This window comes from Chamaea fasciata, unplaced genomic scaffold (assembly GCF_029207755.1).
Source record: "Chamaea fasciata isolate MVZ Bird 193981 ecotype frontalis unplaced genomic scaffold, bChaFas1.0.hap1 SCAF_13, whole genome shotgun sequence".
Lineage (NCBI taxonomy): Eukaryota > Metazoa > Chordata > Aves > Passeriformes > Sylviidae > Chamaea > Chamaea fasciata.
The window spans coordinates 10755124-10778937 of NW_027094098.1; the positions used below are offsets into that span (position 1 = coordinate 10755124).

General features: G+C 47.1%; 1 protein-coding gene across 1 annotated transcript; it reads right to left on the reverse strand.

Moving 5' to 3' along the window:
- Positions 1-4685: 4685 nt before the first annotated feature.
- Positions 4686-17988, reverse strand: KLF15 (KLF transcription factor 15). The gene is made up of 3 exons (XM_066195179.1): positions 17858-17988; positions 12514-13621; positions 4686-6628 (listed from the first exon to the last, which is right to left on the reverse strand). The coding sequence occupies exons 2-3, from the start codon at positions 13554-13556 to the stop codon at positions 6460-6462; spliced, it is 1212 nt and encodes a 403-aa protein (XP_066051276.1). The 5' UTR covers positions 13557-13621; positions 17858-17988; the 3' UTR covers positions 4686-6459.
- Between the last annotated feature and the right edge of the window lie 5826 nt (positions 17989-23814).

The window sequence follows — 23814 nt, forward strand, 5'->3', positions numbered from 1 at the left end:
TACTTCTCTTTTTGTGGGCTACTGAACTCCACCCTCAGTCACATGCAGAACAATTCCTGGATAGATTTTTCTACTAAACGCCTTGGACTGCTTATGGAGGTTCCTGGTTTATATAGGTAAATAATATTTCTGCTTTGGAAAGTGCTAAGAACCCTTGAGTTCGCTCCAAGAATCAGCTACAGATTCAGGAGAAAAGCAGTATCATACAAGGAAGGGACCTGAGGGACTGAGAGTGAGCAATCCCAAGCCCTTCTCTTTGTGACTGCCAATGGTCCAAGGCACAACCCCTTCATTATTATTCACTAAACCTCCTGATGTAAAGCTGCTGTTGCCCCAGAGCAGTGCACAGCAGCTGTTCTGACGCTGGCTGCCAGCTCAGACCTTTCTCCTGCGCAAGCAGAGCCCTTTCTGCAAAAAGAGCCCATCACACTCTTTTTACTGGAAAAGAAAGATCAGTGCCTCTTACGCCATAACTTGCTCCAGTTTCTGTTTTCCTTCCTCAGCTCCCCTGCAGAAAACTATAGACCACATTCACCTCGATTTTCTCTCCCTTTCAGGATGCTTTTGAACCCAACATGAGCAGGGCAAGGGTTACCAGATGCACACTAGTGTGAGCAAGAGGAGAGCTGGCCTTCCCAACAGTTAATTGTCACTCCTGTATTTCACTCCCATTCCACCTTGTCTCCCTCTGCCTGGGCAGAGATGCAAATGCTGCCCTCTTCTCATGATGGCCAAGCCCTTGTCAGATGTTGCTCTAGTCTTCAGGGTGATTTGAACAGCAGTCTGGGGCTCAGTGAGATGCTGGCCAAGGCATGGTTACGCAGGCAGGATGGATGAGCTGATGAGAGCTCTCTGCAATAGACTTCTCCGAGACCTAATAGGTTCCTCCAGCCTTATCTCTTTAGGAGATCAAGTACTTACATGTGCTTTGAGTCAGCCTAACCACAAAACTATCAGAAAAGTAGAGCATAGTAGAGAATATGGCAAGAGATGAAGGATGTGCTCCAGCTCCAGCTGGAGGAAGACCTGCACTGATCTGGCAGAGCAGATGAAAGGTTGGACCTGTGAAACACTGAGCACTGAGGAGCTGCAAATCTCATGATCTGGATAATTTAACCAGAAGAGGCTTTATGTCTCAACCCTCTGAATATTCTTCAATACTTATTTTTCACACATTAGACACCTTCAAACACCTCCCACCCCATCACACTCCCTCAAAAAATAGGCAGGAACAAAACTAAGACCCATAGAACAAGAGACTAAAAGCCACAAAAACACAAATGTCCCAGAAGAAATGAGCAGGAGAAGCCAAGGACCTGTTGGGATTTGCAGTTCCTGCCTTAGCTGGGAAATTTTTACCGTGGACAAGCCATGGCAGTCACTGTCTTTGGCTTGTGCTGAAGCCAGTGGGAGCTTAGCACAACTCATTCTTTAAGAGCAACGTCTCTGAATAACAAGCAAGCATGGCATGGCAATCACTGAACTGAGTGAATAACAGGTCTCATAGGTGCTGTCAAAAAGAAAATCCCAGCTGGCTCCAAAGAGCTTTCTATGTGTGTTGGCAGGTCCCTGGTATTTCTCCCAGATGGGGAGGGCAGGTCCGAGCCGAGAGCCGAGTACAGCACATCCAGGCTTACATAACCCAAGGGGCCCAGGGTAATCATTAACGCTGGATTATTGCCACTGGCTTTGTGCTGGAGTCACCTGGTTGTTTGGATTAAATGTATAGTGGCCATTTAGACAAGGAGAAGGCTCCTGGCACAAGGACTTCAGTGAAAACAACCCCCAGGGAGGGCGGGAAGCAGAAGACTGTTGCAAATATCACAGGATCTAAACTGAAGCACTCCCCCAGGGAGCCAGAGTCGCCACCTTCCATCACAACACCCTGCTCGATGGGCTGGTTTGCTTTCCACGGGAGTGCAGCTCTCCTCAAAACCACCAGGGTAAAAAGCCCCCACGTAACACAGCTCAGGGAAGCAGAACACTTCCTAGGGAGCTTTACCTTGGTGACTTCCACATGTGGCACACCAGCAAGTAAGATCTCGTTCCTCTCCCCTTGGCATCCTTTCCAAAAGCACACATTATCAGTGCAACCTGACTTTACCTATGTCCTGTCTTTATCTTTCTTTGCTTATCTGATGTCTCACGTGTCCTGTTACTCTTTGCCTCCTGTAACCCTCTGTGTGTTACTGGCGTGTGGTCTGTGCCACCGTCTGGGGCAAAGGAGATCTAGGACATCTTGGTTCCGCTCCCATTTCCCCTCTGTGTTGTTCTGTAGTCTCAGACACATCACTCCACTGCACTATGTTTGGCCACAGGTCACAGAAGTCAGGCCACCTTACAGAAAGATCACTTTCCTCCTATTTCTCCTGCTTAGTCCTTATCTCAAGTACAACCTCACCAGCCGACAGCTCCTTACCTCTCCTAACACTACTCCTTCACCACTAGTTCCGACAACGGGACTAAAACCCTTTAAAAAGTACACAAAGTTCTGGCAAGCATTAGGAACCAGATCACGATCATTTTGTGAAGGCTGTACCACTGCACATACGTTCATTCACACCTCAGAAACCCAATTACAGAGGCTTGAATTCAATGAGACTTAGGTATATGGATAACCATGCCATGCTGTGCTTTGCCATGCAGAGTTGCTGAAGCTGGGACAACTTATCCAGTTGTGGCATCAAAACACTTAAATACATGTTTATCTTCAGGTGGATAAAGTCAGGCTTAAGGCAAGGCCACATTTTTCTTATGAATCAGCTAAGCCCAGCCAGGCCAGTAATTCCACATAAAACAAACATCAAAATATTTTGTAAATTTCTACTTTTTTTGGGACAAAACTCTGGAAATGTCAATTATTTCATGCAGAACTAACTCTGCTTTCACAGCAAACACGGCCCTACTCTTTTCAGCAAAATATTGCAACTTTTTACATAAACTTTTATTTCCTTAGGTATTAACCCCACACACTTCACACTCAAAACCCATACTTAAAACAGAAAAGGGAAGGGAAGGGAAGGGAAGGGAAGGGAAGGGAAGGGAAGGGAAGGGAAGGGAAGGGAAGGGAAGGGAAGGGAAGGGAAGGGAAGGGAAGGGAAGGGAAGGGAAGGGAAGGGAAGGGAAGGGGAAAAGGGAATATGCATTTCATAGAAAATATTACAGGTTAAAACAAAACTTAGATTTCTGGCCTGCTGTGCTCCCACAGTAGGCATTTTGCATTACTCCACTTCAGCTTTAAGTATTACCTCTTGCAGAAAAATAGCAACTTCTGCCCCAAAGGTCTTGCAGGCTGAATTACCCAACTTTACAGCAATATCAGAACTCCAGGTGAGATGGGGAAGAGACTGAGATGCTGGTTAAAATAAAGCAGCTGGTTTAATGGATGAAGTGGATAGGGTGAGAACAGAAGGGAATTGCAGATCCTCTTGGTGCAGGCTTTCTAATTAAAGTTTAAAATCGCTGTCCTGAGCACTCTGGTCTTCAAGCTACATCTCAGGCAGTACAACAACCTGGATTGCACAGAACTTTGTCTGCCTCATCCCTCAGTCCTCTTGCGAGACTCAAAGGGATTCTCTGGGAAAAATAATCAGGGGTCTGGAGAGCCCTGGCTCATCAGCTGGCACTTTTTGGTGGCTGTTCTTCACAGAGAGACTTTAATCCCTCAGTGCCTGTTAGTCTCAGAATGATTCTTGCTGGGAGAAGATCTGGACCCACTGCACCATTGCTCCCATGAAGACCCAGAAGTGACTTTAATACCAGTAATCTTGCTGGTTTCTTCTTCCAGTGGAGGCCAAAGTAAGCAAAAGCACAGTGCAAGAGATGTCCCAGCTTGCAGATCACAAGAGCACAGCGTTCATGCCCCTATTGTTACAAATGGAAGCAATGGCTTTTGCAGAACAGGCTGTCTTCTCCTCAGGCCTGAGGCAATGCTTCCTACCACAGCTCCTTCACATCACTCTTTCAGGCGTGGGATTTACAGAAGAGCCAACTGAGGCGCCCTGGCTCCAAGACCTCTATCATGCCAGGCCTTTCTTTACCAATCTAATCTTGTGACTACTGGTCTCATAGCTTGCTCCTTCCATCCAAGGATCACACAAACACAAATTAAGTCCCACAGTATCACTGCGATGCACTATTACCCCTGTTTTACAAGAAAGGGAACTGCAGAACATGGCAATTGAGTCCTTTGTCTTGGGTAACACAGTGAGTCATGTCACAGACTGAAGCAGACTTTGAAGCCCTTCTTCCTCCACACTAATCACTAAAGCTGGAATTCCCTCAAAATCTGCTCGCTTTACTTTATTAACCTCAGTTTTACTGCATCTGTAGACCTGTTCCACAGCAGTCAGGAGCCATGGAAGGAGTTTGTGTCCCAGCGTGGCTGCCAAGCAAGGCAGGAGAGCTCCAGTGAAGAGAGAGAGCTGAGACATCTCGTGCCTCCCAAGAACTTTCTGAGATGAGAAAAACTGAAGGTAACTTCAGAACTGATCCATCATCTCCCTGTTACACAGCACCTGAAAAGTTACATCCAGGTGAACCAAAATTTCAAGTGCTATTGTCCTGATTACAGAGCTGGCTATAAAGGAAATTAATGAATTTCAAGAAGGGATTTAAAATTTCCATTTTCATTTTATTGTCAAAGTAAATATATTTTTATGAAGAACAAAAGAAAATATACATAATTGTAACTTATGTACACTGGCTTTATAGGTATTTTTGTTTCCAATTTACACAAATTTGATACGTTATTAAAAGATATTTTATATAGATATGCATCTATGTACAGTTTTATTTACATACATTCATAGGATGTGATATAAACCAGTCAATAGATGATAGTTCAATTATATTAATTTCTAGAGGACAAAAGGAATGCATTCACTTTAGCCAGACCTGCTGTTCTCACACAGCATGGGCTCCTGCTCTGCCTAGCTCTGGGATCACACTTTCCTACTTCCCATTTTGCCAACAGAAAAGACAAACAGACACCGTCTGCGAATGGAAAGGAAATGCAACATCCATTATAAAATCATTCCTAATTACTGAATTCTATTTTCTTCTAAAGCTTCTTACAATCGCCAGAGTTCAAAAGGAAAAACAAAACAAGAAGAAACACAAATAAAATCACTTGCCTGCTGCCATCTGATGATTTGCTTAAATTCCCTTCTCAGCCAGCTCTCACACAAATTTGTTTCTTTCGGCTACTGTTCTCACCCATTTGCCCACCCCAGCTGCATGGAGCTCTGACATGGCTGTCGGGAGGGAGAGGATTAGCACTGAGGATCACCCCTAGGCCTCAATCTCACAGTGCTGTCCCACCATGGTTCCTCCCACCCTCCCTGGGCACAGGCACATCCTACAGACCCTGCCAGCAGAGACTTAGCTCCAGCCAGCCAGGCCTTGACTCACACTGGATGTGGGGATGCCCAGTGCTCACCAGGCACCCCCCAGTCTGGGGCTCTGGTTTCTCCCGCCAGGTGACATGAGAAGGCAGGAGCAGAGACAGGAACAGAGCTCAGAGGTTCTCACAAACACCTTCGTGCTGCTTTGTGGGCAGACAACAGCTCTTCTGCTAAAGACAGTGGATGCTGCAAACCAGCCTCAAAGGAAAGCAGCGTCCTTTGGCACCTGGGCATCCTTTCACTCCTCGGCAGCACAGGACAGAAGCACGCGCACAGTTCCAGAGGCTCCACTCCAAGCCATTCCATGCAGCCTGAGCTTCTGGGTTTGCTTGGGACGTGTCTTTGCTTAAATATATATATATATGTATGTATGTATGTATGAATATGTATACATAAATATTTATATATAGCCCTAGCCAAAGGAAAGGTAAATGTGAGCCGGGAAAATCAGAGACACATGGAGGCACATTCCAGTGCTCTCCAAGCCTTGTCTCCCCCTATCCCCAACTCCCACTGTTTCCCCTCCTATGGCCAGCCCCTACAAATCCTTGGCTCAGGCGACCCAAAAACAAAGGAGTTGTTTTCATTTCAAAAGGAATTTGCTGTTTCCAAACTGGACAAATAGAGCAGCTTAATAAAAACTCACAATGAGTGGCCTGTACATGAGCAAAGCCCTCAGGAATGCCAGGGCTATAATTAACTAGCAGCAAGCAACTTTTACATTTTCCTGTGCAGCAGAAAACAGCTAAAAATAAAACACTGTAATTTCCAAAAGAAGCAGCAGCAAAGGAGAGACAGATAGAAGGAAAGGAAAATAAAATCCTTAAAAGAAAAAAAAAAAAAAAAAAGGAAGAAGCACCCCACTTCCCTGACCCAAAAAGAGCTTCATTCTCAAATCATCTTTGAAGGACGTGGGGCACTCAAACATGGTGGTATCAAGTAACAGCATTGACTGTTCTGTGGAGACAAATAAATTATCACTAGAAACATGGTGAGCAAAGTGCTGTCATCGGCTGTTGTAGGGTGGCTGGGTGGGGAGGGAAGGCAGGGCCCGTCAGTTCACGGAGCGGACGGAGCGGTTGCTTCGTGGGAACCGGTGCACCTTGACGTGTTTGGACAAGTGGTCACTCCGAGCAAACTTCTTCTCGCAGACTGGACACTGGTAGGGTTTCACCCCCGAATGGGAGCGCCTGTGCCGGGACAGCTCATCTGACCTGGAGAACCTGCAAGAAAGGAGAAGCCTTTTCAGAAAAACTGGAGTTTGTAAGGCTAAGTCTCTCACAGCTGGCTAAAAGAAGTCCCCTCAGGCCACTGGCAGACTCCAGGAGGTGAAAGGAACACACAGCAGGGCTGGGCTGGTCCCAGCCCACAGGCAGCAGCAATGATGGAAATACATGACTACCAACCTCATCCGGTGTCAGCCCTGGCCTCAGGGCAGCACACGGAGGCAATATTTGTGCCAGCCGTGCCCTGGATCCCATAAGATAGATACAGCTTGACAAAAACAGGGCTGCTCTTAATCCCCCCTGCCAGTTCCCTCCAAAGCCACCCCACTCTCCCTCTCCTGCAAATCCAAGCACAGACTCCAACCACTGTCCTGCAGGTGAGGACTGTTTCAAGCTCCCACTGACAAGAGCACAACAGGCACCCCCTAACTGCACCCAATTTGAGAGGGATTCCAGATAAATCCAGCCTTAGTACCTAGAAACATGACGTGTTAGATCCAGATGAAAAATTGACTTCTGTGTGTGCTCCTGCAGGCTAAACAAAGTTATTAATAGTACCAGAGATGCTCAGCATGTCAACAGCTGAAATTCAGGTGGGCCCCAATGGCCATTAGCATAGTCATTTGCATAGTTAGCATGGGTAAATTAAATCAAGAATAAGCCTTTAATTACCAAACCTGTAGTCCATAGTCCTTTGGATTTTAGATGTTTACCACCTTCCATCTCCACAGAAAAATCCTCAAATAGCCACCATGAATCCCACAGGCTTTATTGAACCCAAATGAGCTAATCCTTTGTTCCTAAGAGCAGGGCTGGCTCTGTTTCCACTTTGGACATCACTGGGAGACAGAGGGTTAATTAACAATGTCACACCAAAACAGCCCTGCCCAGATGGGTACAAAAAATTTGCTGCCTGACAAAGGGCAATTAAGTGTTTCGTTGCCAGAGCAGTAACAAAGAGCAGCACAGAAAGAGAGCTTGCAAGAAATGGTATCAGCTGTTTATTTACAATAAATAAGTGAAGTCATGGGCACTAGCTGAACAAATTGGGGAAAGAACATGTAGAAAAATGTGCCCTTCTGGAGCAAAATATCACATCATCAACCGAGCGAATATGCTATTTTTATGAAAGGGAGAAAACAGGACTGCTGGGCTGCTATGAATAAATCCCTCATGCAAGAAAAGTAAGTTTCCACATAAAGGTTTTAATTAGCTCTGATCTCCCGCCAACAGTTGAGGACCAGGGCATAGGCAGTGGGAAAGCTGGTAATGGTTTCCTTAGTTGCTGCAGCTCTTCAGTCTGCTCATGCTCCGCAGAGAGCACTCAACCAGTGGAAAGTAGGCACAGGCACTCACCATGGGTAAGATACTGTGTGGACACATCTCTCCCAGGGGCATTTCTACGGGAGATTCTTTCACCTGTTCACTTGCTTGTCTTCCTTTCCTTGCTCTGGTATCCTCATGAGTCAAGAGGTATCCTCAAAAGAGTCAAATTATCCGTGATAAACAGGCAGTTGTTATAGAACTGTCAACCTGACCCTTGTCTGGGATGAGTTATCTTCATAAAGGCTATGACAGAAGTTTCTCTTCATGCCTTCTACTTGCATGTTTGCTTTCCTCTAACACCCCTGGTCCTTTCTGTCATAGCATCCCAAAAACACAGTCTGGACCTGCGGGCAGCAGGGTCGGGGATTTCTCCAAAGACCCTAGCAGCAAACAAGTCCCAGTGCCAGATCTCTGCAGGGATGCTCCTGTAGGGCTGTGGGTGAGTGAGCCTGGAGAGTTTAGGATGCTGCCTGTGCTGACTGCCTCAGTAGGACTGAGTGTTGGACAAGGAACAGACCTGAGCCGCATCCAGGGAAAATAAGGAGCAGAGAGGGAACAGCACTTTTGCAAAGAGCTCTCTTCTTATATACAGACTTCAAAGAAGTAAAACGAGATGTGGTTGGGTTCCCTTGTCTGATGTCCTTGGCCATTAAGGTCACCATCTGCAACAGAAGTGCAGTAGCACTTGGCCAGTCCTGCACAAGAGCTTCACAAGTGCATTTCGAGGGGAATTGCATGGATGGTGGGGGAGAACGAGGTGCATGTCAGGAATGAGCTTGGATGAGTTCATGCGATAAAAATACACTCTGCCTCATAACGATGTCCTTAGCTGAAGAGGCAGGAATGTTGCAATACTGTTCCCCAGCAGTGACGGAAAGATCAACTTACAGAGCCCACAGAAATAAACCTCAAGCTGTCTGTGTGTTTACAAAAAAACAACGCAAAGGTTAGGACAAGGAAGCTGGGAGGATCTGGCGGTCTGGCTCTGCAGTGAAATATCTGCAACACACTCTGGCACTGAGATCAACCCAAAAAAAGTGAAAATAATCCACTGTGGAATGCAAAATTCAAAAGAAAGAAAAAAAAAAAAAAAAAGGAAAACGAAGCCCCAAGGAATTCCTCACTATTCTGTCACTGCCATTTCTTCCTTCAAAAAAAAATAGTGAAGGGATCTGGGAAATCCCACAGCAACTAAAAGAGCCTTCTTCATCCTTCTATCTGGCAGGACCCCAAGGGACAGTAACTACATCTCCCTTGAAGAAAAATCCTGCAGCTCCCTGATGTGTAGTACATGTCCTGTGTCTCCCAGCCATATGGGGACATTCCTATGTGACTCATGGGGCAAGGGCAATAGCTTCAGCCTGGTACTCCTGATCCCAGCTCAGATTGATTCCTCCCGCCCATCCCCAGAGCTTTCCTACAAGAAACCAGCACAGCTCCTGTCATCCCCTTGCACAGCAGCAGCAAGAAAAGCCAATGCAAGATGCCTGCCCTGCCCCATGTGTGGTACTGCCCACAGTCACTCAGGCCCAAGCACTCTCCTGGCCACACGTGTTACAAGCCTTTAAACCCGCTCTGCCGAACGAGGCAGAGCTTATGGCCCATGCTGTCACCTGTGGAGCCTCCAGCCAGAAGATGCAGTGGGCCATTTAAAGGTGATTGCCTCATCCCCCTGCCTAGCAGCAACTGCAGCTTTGCACGGTGCTGTGCCAGGGAGGGGAAGCAGGAGCTGCTCCTGCTCTGTGCCATAACACAGCTGCTGGGCCCAGCCCAGGCTGCACCTCAGCTCTTTGGCTGAGCAGTGATAACCAGAGGCTCGGGTGCCAAAGGTAGAAGGTGGCATGACACAGATCAGTGCCCTGACCCATCCAGGGAACACAACGGGTCACTGGCCACTGCCAGATGAGCACCACTCTGCAGATTGCCAAAAACAGCCTTTGCCCCGTGCCTAGGCAGGGCACAAGCAAGCAGAGTTCAGCCTCCATGAGGGAGGTACCAGGGATCTCCAGTCATCCTAGGGGTTAGCAAAAAGGGTTTGCTGGGTGCACACTCCAACACTGGCAAATTTAAAACATCACAGCAGGGCTACATAGAGAGCTGAGAAACCTTTAACCCTCCCACTGAGCTCAGGCACTTTGTGCTAGGCAACACTTTGTTTTGGTTTTGAAATTACTATCTCCTGTGAGATCAGCTCTTAAGTGTCTTCAGTGAAAAAATAAATACACAAGCACAAGAATGCAAGGAAAAGGGGGAAAGCGGAGCCCAGCAGTGTTTTAGTACTTGAATTCATTTGAGATTATATAGACCTCGGAGCAAACAGAGTGGCCAGATGCACTGGACTTAAGTCATGTGAGACTTAAGTCACAGCTCTCACTGAACTTCTGGAAAGGTAAACATGGTTTATTGATGAAAGGGGACTGAGTAATTCAATGCTCAGTTGGGTCTGGCCTTTGATGTGAGAGCAGCGTGCAGGGGATGTGCAGCAATCTCAAACTGGTGCTAAGGATTGCTGTGAGCACAGGAGGCAGCTCCCCAAACACAGCCTCTCCTGCTGGCTATAAACATCTCCCCTTGTAGCAGAGCCCTTCCAAAGTTTGGGGGTTTTGGGGATTGGGATTGCAGTCCAGGCTGTGAAATTCAACACAACAAACAGCAAAAGAGTTTGAAAAGCCCTTTGCAGCAGCTGTTTGTGGACAAGACACATGTTCTTCATTATGAAGGTGATTAATTTCTCATTCCTGTTGGGCTCATCTTTAAAAAGTTGTGGTGGCTGAGAGTTCAGGGTGCTCCAGGTTGTGGGACCTGCACTTCTTTTGGCCCATTAGCATCCTGCTTTTGATGCAAACCATTCGCTGCAACACTTTGAGAAGAGAGGCACCTGGTGTAAATTTAATCATCCTTTATCACTTCATATTTTTCCTAAATGGTCCCCTTGGTTTTGTATCTTGGGGAACACCAGCTTTGTGATAAGACAGAGCTGGGGAAGGTCAGCCACAGGCAATACTTCAGGTTCCTGATCTTGAGCCACAAAAGTCACTGGGAGCATTGGTACAAGTCTCAGCATGGATTAGACAAACCGTCACATGCCACGTGCATTTGTCACAAAATGAAGAGCTGTGCTCACATCCCAGCGCAAGGAAAGCCAACACGACACCCACAGGCACATCTGCTGCCCGTGCACACGTACTCTGGCAACCAAATAAAAAGCAGCAAGTGCCTGTACTGCAGGTCGGGAGCAGCCAGACCACAGTTCCTGGGACCAATCAGCTGAAAAACGCGGCTTTGGTGAGAGGGCACCCTGAGCAGCAATAAACTGAGCTCATGAGAGGTGCTGCCAGAACAAAAGGAAACAAATCACCACCAGTTTATAGAGCGATCTCTCAGCCCTTCTGAGAAGCAAACTTCAGACTGGTCCAGCTGGGGAAGAGAGGGCTCAGCTCTATTGTGACCTTTTCCCTCAAACCAACCCAGCCATCTCTAACTACTGCATGTCTCACATACTTGCATTTTTACACAACACTCTCCTGTTACTTTTTACCTCATCTGTTGCCCATGATCACAACCCATTTGCTCATTACACATTGCTCACTGAAGCTCTGCAGCATATTATTTGCAAGAAATTCAGTTTAATTTAACACAAGGTAGTTAAGATTATATTTTCTCCCATCATCATTTGTGGTGCTGTACATTAGCATTTGCCAGCAGGCAAGCCAGAAATACAGCTAACTGGAAAGAAGGAGGAAGGCACCTGTCCAAGCTTCCTTAAAATAAAAAGTTGATTTTTTTAAAGGACTACATTTTTCAATTCATATTAAAACTAAAGTATTTTAAAAATCCCTCTGGCAAACATTTTCTCAATCAAACCTGCAATCTTTCATTCAAGCACTGCTTAACTCCACCACAGCCTTCTGGTTATGTTGTTACATCTGACAGCTTTTTTGCAACTTTGAGTGGCACCCACGCATTTTTCTGAATCAAGACAGAGAATAAAACCCAGAGTATGCCAGAGTGTCACTGCCAGCATTTTCAGAAGGAGTGGGATGGAGCGCATTTTCTATGAAAGTGCACAGAATACTGCTTTTAACCACACTTGCTTATCACAGCCCTTTAACTGACCACATTTAGTCCCACACAGGGCTGTGCACAGCAATTCTGCCCTAAACCATCCAGTTCTCTCAACCCCAGCTGGTGCCAGCCACGGGTCTGCTGGGGCTGGTGTGCTGCAACCACACCAATGCAAACACCAGGTAAGACCTGCGGTAACAAGCTTAATCTGACCCTCTAGAATGAAACACAAATTATGATGGACGACGCTAATTTTTTTTAAGACACTAAACTGCTGGTGCCAGCAGGTGATGCTGTGCTATTTAATTTATCAAAACGCCTGGGTTAGCTAACAGGAAGAAAAAAGGTCTCCATTGTCAAACCAACCAAACAAGTTCTGGTAATAGAAACAGTTTATAAATCAGAGCACAAACCTACTTGCCCAGCAAGTTAGGTCAAGTGAGAAAAAAGGGAAAGGGGGGGATTGGACAGAGCTGCACCCCAATACTGACCTCCATCCACAACCTGGCCACGTGCATGCAAAGGGCTTTTCTCCTGTGTGCCTCCTCAGGTGGGCTTTCAAATGGCTGCTTTTCGTGTACATCTTGGTGCAACCAGGAAAAGAACATTTATGCATTTTAATGAGTTCGGCTGCAGGGTTCTTTTGAAATTTCTGACCCATGATGATTCCCGTCTGCCCCTGGATCATGCCTCCTGGCCCAATTGGCTTGGCGGCAATGGGGACGGGAGCAATGCGCACAAATTTAGAGGACAAGTTCAAATTGGATGACTGAACTATTTGAGGCACGAGGGCAAAAGTCTGTCCTTGGATGTTGACTAGGAGCTGTGCAATTTTAATGTTCTCCTGTGCTGGTCCTTGGGAACTGGGACTTGTGTTGGACTCCTGTTTGACCTGTACAGGCTGAATTTGGAGCATAACCGGTATTCCATTCTCCAGGGTCATTCCTCCATTTGAAGCTTGGCCACCTTCCGTTGAGCTGGTCAACTGTTCATTTTTACTCTCTTTTAAACTAGTAGTGGGTAACATATGGTCTTTTTGTTGCAGTGAAGCAACAGAAACCTGGCTGCAAGCTCTCAAGTCCTTGGTCTCACTTTTAGGTCTTTCTTTGAGCTCCAAGTCCATGTTCTCCTCCAAAAATTCCTCAATTTCCTCAAGCGTGGGCTGAAATGGTCCTGAGTCTTCCATATCCACGGTAAATTCAGGCAACCTAAAGTACTCCTCTTTCACTATTGGCTGAAGTCTCCTTTTGTCCCACCATGACGCAGTGGTGTTCCCCAGAGATGCCTGGGACAATAAATAGTCTAAGATACTGTCCTGACTTTCTGCACTGGATGTGCTTCCATAGCTGGAGCTGAGGACCTGGGAGTCAGGACTGGAACAAGAACAAAAGCTGGACGAGTCACTGTCATCTTCTGAAAGGGGAGAGGGCAGCATTTGGTAGGACCTCACGCCTGCTGTCATGTCCCCAAAGTATCCAAGAGAAGATCTTGTGGATGAAAAGGATTCATCAGTAGGCAGCAAGTGATCCACCATTCCTGGATGATCTCTTAAGGATACCCCAACAGCATATACCAGGCAGCCAAAGTTCAGGTGAGAGCCTGAGTGCAGGAAAACAAAACAGCAACAGTCAGAAGTTGGTTTAATAATTTATCTCCATAAACTGCAGTTCTTAAAGCCTTCTAGCCCACAGGAAAGTCCAGAGCAGCCAGCGTCCCTGGGTACGCAGGCAGCTACAAGCTTTGATATGTCTGCACCACCCCCCGAGGACCGTCAGGGCTGAAGCGTTTTGCAGGATTGCACCACATATTTGTAAAAGAATTCTGTCAGAAATCATTTCCCAACCATGTGCGCTCCAGATTTACAGCTCCCTTACAGAATATTGCCGGCAAGAGAAAATAAATAGCGAGCTTTCACCTAGCAGTGAAATCCAGAGCCGAAGAAGGGAATGGGAAGAAAAAAAAGTGTTGAAATTTTTACCACTAAAAAGAAACAAATAAAAAAAGTTTATTGCTGGTGGCAATAAAATGCAAATACTTTCCCTATCTTGTAGCTTTCCACCAACCTTATTTTTAACTTCCTCAGTTCTACAAATATAGGCTGTTCAGCATAATGCAAGGATCAATCTGGCAAGAGCCAAAAATATTTACTGCGCTTCAGCATTTACTAGGCGGATTTTCCCCTCCAGATGTAATGAATCAGTGCGCCAACGTCATCATCACCTGCACTGTCCTTAATAAGGCTGGCACTGCACTGAGCTAATTACCATGCCCTGCCAGCCAGCTGGTGGCTGGTTCGAGCCCTGGGCTCCGCGCTCCTCTCTCTCCGGGGCAGGGGGGAGCTGAGCCCGAGCCCGCTGCTGAGCCGGGAGCGCTGCACGGCCCCCGGTGCCCCCTGCCCGTGCTGAGGCATTGTCCCACAAATCCCGGCCCTCGTCTGCCCTATTCCCGCTACAACCCCACAGCGGCAAACCCCACCTTTCCCTGCTGACAGCCGCGATTGTCCTGCGCTTTACCAGCGAAGACAAGCAAACTTCCTAGAAAGGCGCCTGCGGCGGTGGGGGGGGGGGGGGGAGGCAGGAGGGACATCTGCGTGTTTTTTACCTCCCCGAGGGAAAAAACCCAAAAATTGCTCACAGACGGAGATTATGCCCCTTAGAGAGCAAACGCAGAGACCTCCTCGGGATGGAGCGAACACTGGCCCTCAGTCATTTGCTCAAGGTGACTGATTGAAAACAGAGCTGTACATGTGCATAATAAAACAACTCTTTCTGTGGAAGGTATGTGGACTGCAGAGATAGAAGTCATTCGATCGGCCTATGAGGCTGTGCGTGTGTGTGAATTAGGAGGCATGTGACCCAGCGTGAAGGAAATGCCAGTCAATCTTGTTACACGCTGTCATTTTCCACAGGCTCTGCCGCTGCGCTTAGGACGCTTTGCCATGAATAGTCAATAGCTCCCAGTTTTGTGCAGGCAAGAGGATGGCTGTTACTGCTGTTGCAGAGCATCTCTCCTGCCTCATCTCCAAAATTTGCCCTATCTTTCCTTCTCTGGAGAAAAATCAAAAGGTATCTGTATGCTCAGTGCTGCAGTGAACACAGAGAGAGGTATTTTACACAATACCCTTAAAGAGCTCTGTCCCATTGGCAACCTCTATTAATATTTCACAGGAAGAGGGGGGGAAAGCCATACTTCTGAAAGATATGGCTTCCTCCTTCATAGACTCATGGAGGAAACAGGGATGGGTTGAAAGAAAGACTTAAAAGTAAGATTGCACATTTCCCTGTCCTGTTGGTCAGCTATGCCTCGGAACCAATAATGAAACACTTACTTGTGCTGAACATGAGGAAGTTCAAGCAGAGGTTAGTGGCTGTTTTGTGACCTTAGCCTATAATCATGTCTTATAGTAAAAGCAAAGAGTCAGAAGAGCTGAACTATTTCTAACACACCTTTTTTTTTTTTTTTTTTTTTTAATCTCTGTGTTGATGGAAAGTTCCCCTAGCAGAAGTTCCATAGCTGAGCTATTCCAGTTTTGAAACAGAAAGCACCATCTGCTTCTGACAAATTAGTATTGGCATCTGGTAAGAATTCACCCAAGCTGATTGTTTCTATCTTGCACCAAAAACTGGTGACTGCCTTGAGAAACACAGGGCAGAAAGGAAGACTTGCCCTCAGATGGTTTCTGATCCTCCCTCCAACGACTGTATTATTCCAGCTTAAACTTCTGAAGAATGGGCCTGTGAGGGAAATCTGGACTGCAACATGTGCTTTTCTAAGAAAAGCTGGCGTGCTTCGCGTGCACCAAAAGCAGTTGGTGAACTTCTAAAAAAAAGAAAAATTAAATCTTTAAGTTGTTTTTTTTTTAAATGCCTGCAAGAGCTGGGAAGCCACAAATCAAAATATCCATATATTTCCCTGGGAATAGAACTAAACTGTAATTTGAATAAGGACTTAAATGAGGAGGGGGGGAAAAACAAACCCCTAGCAACTGCTGTGGGCCAGTTACCTCAGCAGAAAACAGCCAGCAGGCTTGTTTCCCATCTCTTTTGACAAGGAACAATGTCACTCGATGTAACCAGAGGCTTTTTAAGAGAGGACTGTCAGAGCCAAATAGATCCAGGCACATTACAGGCCAGTTCTGCTTTCTGTGCACTCTCAAAGCTTGCAGAACAGCCAAGATGATTTTGGAGAATGCCTGGAATGCAGGATCGGGCCCTGGCTATATTCTTCTCCTAAAGGCCAGGCTAACCACCAAAAGGCTTTCATCCTTACTTTGCCTGAAGACACAGCCAAAACCAGAAGATTAGAAAACAAAACCAAAAAAAGCCGGGGCTGTGAAGGCTATGAAAACTAATGATGCTGTTTCCATAACACACTTTCATCTCCAGGAACGATGAAAACATGTTAGAAATGTAAGCACCTATAGCGAGACCGCAGTGCCTGAGCCACTGGAAACAGCACTTCTAGAGTGAAATACAGCAGCTGTTCAGCAGCACGACCGTCTCCAACTTTTTTTTTTAAGAGTTCCCTGGGTTGTTATGATGTCCTTTCTGCCAAAAACATGTTGTTCTGTTTAAAACCTGTCCATCTAATCACCAGCTAAAAAAAAAAAATAATAATGACAAAGAGCAAACCAGAGAAGACATATTTTGACGCAGGGCAACATTAAAATGTAAAGTCCTGGGAACTTGCTGAAAAACGGGGATGTATTTCCCAGCCTGTCATCTCTGGACAGTCAGCCCAGCACAACTGATCACACAGCACACATGAGACGCTGACAGTCATTTCCTACGTTTACTGCCACAGCTTTTTCTAGTTTAAGACTAATCTCTTCAAGATTTTCTCTCGTTCCCTAGAAGGTTTTAAATCTGTTCAGGCTGACTTCTGCTACACAGACAGAGCCATAAACAAGGCAATGAAGCAGGCCCAGAGCTTCCAAGAAATTAAAAGAGAAATGCAGGGGGGTGGAAATAATAATAACTAAAAAATAATGAAAAGAAGCCATGAGCCAAGAGTAAACACGTTGGCTCTCATCTCCTCCGCAAGGTGGCTGTGCTGCTCCCCGGACACAGTGGGGCGTTCAGGTTTGTTTTTACCAAACCCGTTGCTCCTGGGAAGCCGCAGAAACATTCCCAAAGCTTTCTTCTCTGAAAACTGTCCCGCTCCAGCCCTAAACTTTGGCTTCCACAACAGGAAGCACTTCGCCTGCAGCAGGCACAGGCAGTGGCCCCGCCGGAGCGACCCCGCTGCCTCTGCACCCCGGCAGTGAAGGGTGGCCCGAAATAACGCGTGGCACCAGCAGCCTGGGCAGGGAAAGGTGTGCCGGGACACACACACAGGGAATTCCCACTCCAGCACGAGCACAGCCAGGCTCCCATGGCTCCAAAACATGTTTGTTTGTTTGGGGGGGGGGGTCGTCTTAATCGTGGGGGGTTTTTGTTTGTTCCGTTTGTAGAGGTTTCTGTTGTGTTTTTTTTTAAATTATTATTTATTTTATTTTTTTTTCCTTCCATCCTTTTTCAGGAGGCCTTGGGGGCCCGAGCTCCCTCTCCCCCCCCCCCCCCGCCCCAACAGCGTGGTCGCGATGATCGGGAATAGCCCCCCCCGGCCACCCTTGCCGCCTGTCACTGCACGGCACGGCACCGCTCCAGCCCGCAAACAGCCCCCCAGCCCTGGCCGCTGCCCCGCCGGGGATGGAATTCCATCTGCCACCTCCGCCGTGCGGCAGCCCCGGACACAGCCCCGGGCACAGCCCCGGGCACAGCCCCCGGCCCCGGCGGGGCCGCGGCAGCGGGCGCGGGGGCACCGCCGGCGGGACGCGGCCCCGCTCGCCCTTACCTGAACTCCTCTGCGAGCCGGGGGGGCAGCAAAGGCCACGAACGACCCGAAGAAGGCAACAACAACAACGAAAACGAGGGGGGGAAGAAAACCCAAAGAACACAGCCAAGCCACCAAAAAAAAAAAAAAAAAAAAAAAAAAAAAAGGCAAAAATAAGTATAGAAATAATATTTTAAAAAATCAAAGAAAAATTTCAAAAGCCACACGCGCACGATAAAAACGCAGGACTAAAACCATGCAAACCCACAGCAGCAGCCCGCAAAGGCAGGAGCGGCCGGGAGCGCGGAGCGGCGGGAGGCGGGCGCAGCTCCCCCGGGAGGCGGGTGCGCGGCTGCGGAGCGCGGCCCCGCTCCCGTAGTACTATATCCCCCTCACATGACGGGCGCCCGGCCGCGGCGGGGGAGGCCGGGGAGAGGCTCGACCGCGTCCGCCGCCCCCATTGGTCCCGCCGCGGCGGGGGCCGGCCCGGCACCGGCCTCAATGGGAGCCGCGCTCGGCCCCCGGGGCGGTGCTGCGCGGGCCCGGCCGCGGGGAGGCCGAGAACCGCCGGGGATGCGCGGTCCCGGGAGCGCCCGGCGGGGCCTGGGGCGGCAGGGCGAGGGGGGACGGGTGTAAACTGAAAGAAGGTCGGTCTGGATTCGGGGTAAGGCAGAATGTTTTACAGTGAGGGTGATGAAACACCGGAACGGGTCGCTCGAAGAGCTGGTTGATCCCCCATCCCTGGAAACGTTCCAGGTCAGGTTGGACGGGGCTCGGAGCAATTCGGTCGGGTTGAAAACGTCACTGCTCCTTGCAGGGAGTTGGACCAGGTGGCCTGTTAATGTCACTTCCAACCCAAACCATCCTGTGAGTCTGTAAGTGTGCAAGCCGCTGGACATCTGGAGATTTGAGTCCCTGGGAAGGAGTGAGGAGTCCCATGCCCTCTCTCCTGCCCCACGCCTGCCCCTTTCCTGCCTGCCAAAGCTTGATGGGGGGATTTCCAGCATGCTAGAAAGTATTGGGATGTGTGTCCCCCACACACACACCATTGTTACTACAGACATCACTAGTTCTTCATATAAACAAACATAATAATTTATGATTATGTATATACATACATACATACACAAGCACACTATAGTTATGCAATACTTGGTATGGATCAGGATCCATGTTCAGCTCATGCAGAGGAAGCTCACAGTGGGGCCAGCTGCAGCAGCAGTCAGTTTTGCTGCTGAATCGGTGGTTTTTCAAAGGCAGTTTTTCCTTTTCTCAGATTTCTTGGGAAGGTGCAGCCTGGGATATCAGAATGCAGTCCTATGACAACAGGTCTGTGCACCCGTTTTAGAGTGCACATGGGACAGCACACCATTCCTTCTCCCCACAGTAGGCCTTGCTGCCCTGTAGGGAAAATGAAGTATTATTCTCATTTTATGGGGAAACGGAAGCACAGAGGACCAAACAAAAGGTCTGTAGCAGAACCAAGATGCAGTCTCATCTCTTTTCAAATCCAGTTCAATTTAAACTCTAAAAAATATCCTCCATCTGCATTTCTTCAGAATTGCCAGTAACACATCCCACAGCCTGGCAAACATAAACCAGTCTCTTCCCAAGAGGACATTCAGCCTCAACAAGTCATGGCCAGGCAGCAGCACAGGGGTGACCCTACAGGTGCTCCTTCATCCCACTGGGGATAATCAAAGGGCCTGGGGGTGCTCAGGGCTCTGCTCTCATGCACAGACCTCATTCTTCCTCTCCACATTGTCTCAATGAATAATGCATGAATATGTACTCATCAAAATCCTAGATACTATATTTATACAAATACATCAGGGCCAAATTCTGCATTAGTGTAACTTCACTGACGTAAAAAGGATTACGTTGGTAAAAATGTTGGCCTTAAATATTTTTACCCAAAATAGATGTTTGGCAAACCTTGTTTTACTGCTTTTTTTCTCAATTAAAACCTCTTTGTTTCATGAGTAGGTAAAGTTTAATGTGATTTAGCAATCCAAAGGACATGAAATTTAGGTACAGCTAAAATCTAAGCCCTCAAGGCTGGGCTTTCATGGGATTTGAATTGTTGGCTCTACACATTAAAAATTCCCTTATAATGTTTTTACATGAAAACAACCAAAAGTTGCAATCTTAATTTTATCATTATTATAACCTACCTAGGCACTGGGACATGTTAAAGGTTTCCCTAACTTGCATTTTTCCACTTGCAAAAGGCAATGTCTTCACATTTTAGTCACAGTATTTCTGAACTTTCTTTAAATTGCTAGAGATGCAGTGAAGTCCCATATTTCCTTATGTGGAAATAAAATGGTGTTTTCCCAGTTCTGCTTTTCAAGTTTCATCCGTTTTACTGGGCCCACAAACTTTTCGCTTCCCTAAAAGCACCACTGGAGGCTGGGTCCTTTGCCCACTGTGCAGCTGCAGGGCTGCACTGTTGGCTGTCTCTGAGGCTGGTGATAGGAAGGTGAGAAGTTTTCAGTGGGCCCAAGCAGATCCAAACTTGTGCTGCTGGGAGAGGGGATGCACAGCCACCATCCCTTGTGCCAGCACCTGTGTGGTTGCATGTCATGATGGAGGAGGGATCTGATACTTTCTCACATCTGAAGAACCCTACTGAGCATCTCAGCCTTCTAATACTGCTGTAAGGTCAAATACAATGGAAAATACCAGGAAAGTGTAACTAAGGCATCTGTATTTCTCCCTGAGATTTCCATGGGGGAAAAAAATATTAGAAATGCAGGCAGGCAGTGCACAGCACCTGGGAAGCAAGTCCAGAGCACACAGAATGACCCAAGCTCACTCACACACAGTGTGACAAGTTCTGGATGCACTAAACTTTTTCCCTATGTCCAGATCCCCTTTGCTGTGCACACAGAATCCATGGGAATCTTCAGCACAGCCCTTGTGTGTAGGCTCAGTGACTGTGCCTTCAGCACTCCTGGGTGTCCAGAACACTTGTAGGAATTGCTACCCTGACCAGGCCGTTGGACATCAGTACACCCTAGACAAATATCCAAAGTCCTCTTTTTCTGTCCAGGCAAAATTGCTAGACAGAGACAAAGGACACGTTAAAACCAAACAAACAGGGTATACAACAGCACAAGTTCTGATGCCTCACTACAGCACAAACCTGTCACCCTACAAAAGAAACTAATTGGAAAGCACGAAAGTCACTGCCTCCTAGAATGCCAGTCTGGGGTTGTCCTTGCTGAAGCAACCCCACAGCTTCATCCATTACAGTATCTTTCCTGAGCAAAGATTTCAACAGACAGATTTCCTTTATCCGCTAGACCTTATTTTCTTATCCATGAGTCTGCTGGGAGTGCCTTGAACTGCAGACCTGGTTTTGAGGTCTGCAGGCAAACCTTTAAACCCAAAACTGAAGATCTCAAGCTACAGTGGCAGGTGCCAACCTCTGAGCTGACTCAGCCACTTTTTCATCCCTCCGTGATCTCTGAATGCACTTCTTAAGCTGTGAACTGGTTAATTCTTCTGAGCCCCATGACAGTGAAAGCAAGTTGACACACATCTAAGTTTTGCTCAAAACTTTGGAAGCCTTTATTAACAGCAGGGGAAATGCACAGACCTAGATAAATATAATTACTTCTGATCCCTTTTTTCTGCCAACTTTTCATGAGAGCCAGCAATGACTGTTGGGCTGGGACAAGATTTTGGGAATTAATTTTTGTGCATCCGTGACTGATGTCTCACATCAGCGTCCTTCATTTGGTACTCCAGCACAACTGAGTCCTCATTCCATGCTATGAAATACATCTGAATTTTCCCAACCCATCCTTTTTGTGCATCATTAGGAGATTTCCTTCCCTTTTTCCACCTCTTCAACAACTCCTTTGAAAATCCATTGTAATTTCTGTCCCTTGGTATTACTTGGGCATTTTCCATTCTCTCTTTTGCCACCTTTCAGGGGAGAACTTCAGTCAAACTGGTTGCCCTGCTCAGACAGTCTTTCTGACATTGGCACAGCCCAGTCAAACCCTGGGGATAACAGAGTTATGGTCCTTTTAACCAGCTTTTGTCTGACGGCTGTGTGCTAAAGATCTAGTCAGGAAAGGCAGATAAACCTCAGCATTCAAGCTTTTAAAAATTTTCCTGAAGATAATAATTGTCCTGCTTTATAAAGTTAAAAAGGAGTGATAGGCTGAACTATTCATGAGTTGTTCTGTGCCACAGAGCACAGAGCCATTAAAGGTGGGAAAGGCAGCAAAGGGTTCCTCCATGCCACACTCAGCAGTTTACACCTAAAAATTGTCTGGCTCTGCTCATACTTTGCCTTTCCATACGTGCTCTGCAGAGGCTGACATTTCCTGCCTCAGATTTTCTCCACTTTTGTATGTTGCTTGCACAGTTCTGTGTTACAAATTACTTCTCATTTTTGAGGGGACTTGAAGGAAAAGTGTTTGAACTTCATGGATGGGCAAGAAGAGGGATTGTGTTGCACTGGGTGAGTGCTTTGCTGTTTTTAGAGGTCACCTGTGGCATTTCTGCCCCTACCCTTGCTATTTCCCATTTACTGCAGCAGCAATCTATTAGTAATCTGATGAGCCAACCAGCCACCTGGCAAAACAAGGGTTAGTCAGGCTGAATTGATTATTCAGACATTTCTATCTCATTTACAAATCAAGGTTGCTCTCCTTCCAATGAAAAAAAGCAAAAATAATCAAGCAGAGTAAAAAAAAAATAAAATAAAAAGGAAGTTCAAATTCTATTTGTTGGTTTTGTGTGTTGTTTGGGGTTTTTTTTTCAGTTTTCTTTAAATTATCCCCTGCAGATGGATCCCTTCCATGTGCCACAAAGCCTATGGTCACATCCAGCCGAGTTCCACTGGGCTTCAGCTTTCAGCACCACAACAGTTACATGGGGACAGAGGGAACAAAAAAGCCTGTCAGACTCTCCAGTAATGTTATGATCGCGTTAACTTAGCAGTCCTTGACACTCACAGATAAGGACTGTAAGTTCTCTCAGTACTACAGAAATATTGACACAAAGAATATGTTTATCCCTGGCTGTGTCTCTGCAGGACAAGGTGGAAACAGCAACAGCAATCTCAGGACTTAATTTCTTTGGCCTTGCCAGGGCATCTGTGCTGCAGGGCCAACAGTTTATTGATTTTTGGTTTTTTTTCTTTCCTCCACTGGTTTGAAAATTATGTTGTCTTTTCAAGTCAGAATCAAGAATCATGGGTCCAGGGAGAGATAAGTTGGAAGAAACTCATTTTAGGATTTTTTTATGCTATTATGCTTTTGACTGTTAAAGACAGTGGGGGGACCTGGGGAGAGTTTCTGATTTTCTCCAAAAATGAACTTTCTGTCCATTAATATACTGAGGGACAAAATGTTAGCTGAACTTCTGGCTGCGTTTCTCTAGGCCATCTTTAGCCAGGTCCAGCTCCAACCTCGGGTTTCCACGTGCAACCCCTGCACTTCAATCTGGCAAAAGCACCCACGGAGCAGAGCTGTTCCTGCTGACATCACGGACATCCGAGGGAATGAGCCCACCCTCTGCAGGGACAGGAGTGTGCTGAGCGTATGATACACAAGCTGTCCCATCACTGCCTCCCCTGGCTTGATGGCGAGGTGAAGCACAAGAGCTGGGGCTCGGCTCGTTAAACCCTGGTCCTGAAGCTGCCCAGCAGCCGATGCCTTGATGGAACACACAAGGCTCGTTGCCAAGGGGTCCGAGAGCAAGGGGCACGGCACAGCCCAAGCCAGCCCTCCCGAGGATGACTCGGGGACAGGCGGGTCTGTAAATATGACAAAACCCACTGACTCACCTGGAGGAGATTCAGAACCCGCTTCTGCTCATCCAAGTTTAGGAAAGCAAAATATACTGGAAGACGTACAGGAAGATCTGAGATTGGATGGACGTTGGCTCCAGTTCAGGAGTGGATCTGCGATAAATTGTATTCCCCTGCCCTCTCCTGGAAGGAATACGCCAGGGCT

Excerpts from the sequence above, each read along its gene's own strand:
- KLF15 (XM_066195179.1), bottom strand. The coding sequence starts at position 13,556 with ATGGTGGATCACTTGCTGCCTACTGATGAATCCTTTTCATCCACAAGA. Across the intron at positions 6,629-12,513 it reads TGGCCAGGTTGTGGATGGAG|GTTCTCCAGGTCAGATGAGC; the intron begins GTCAGTATTGGG and ends CCTTTCTTGCAG.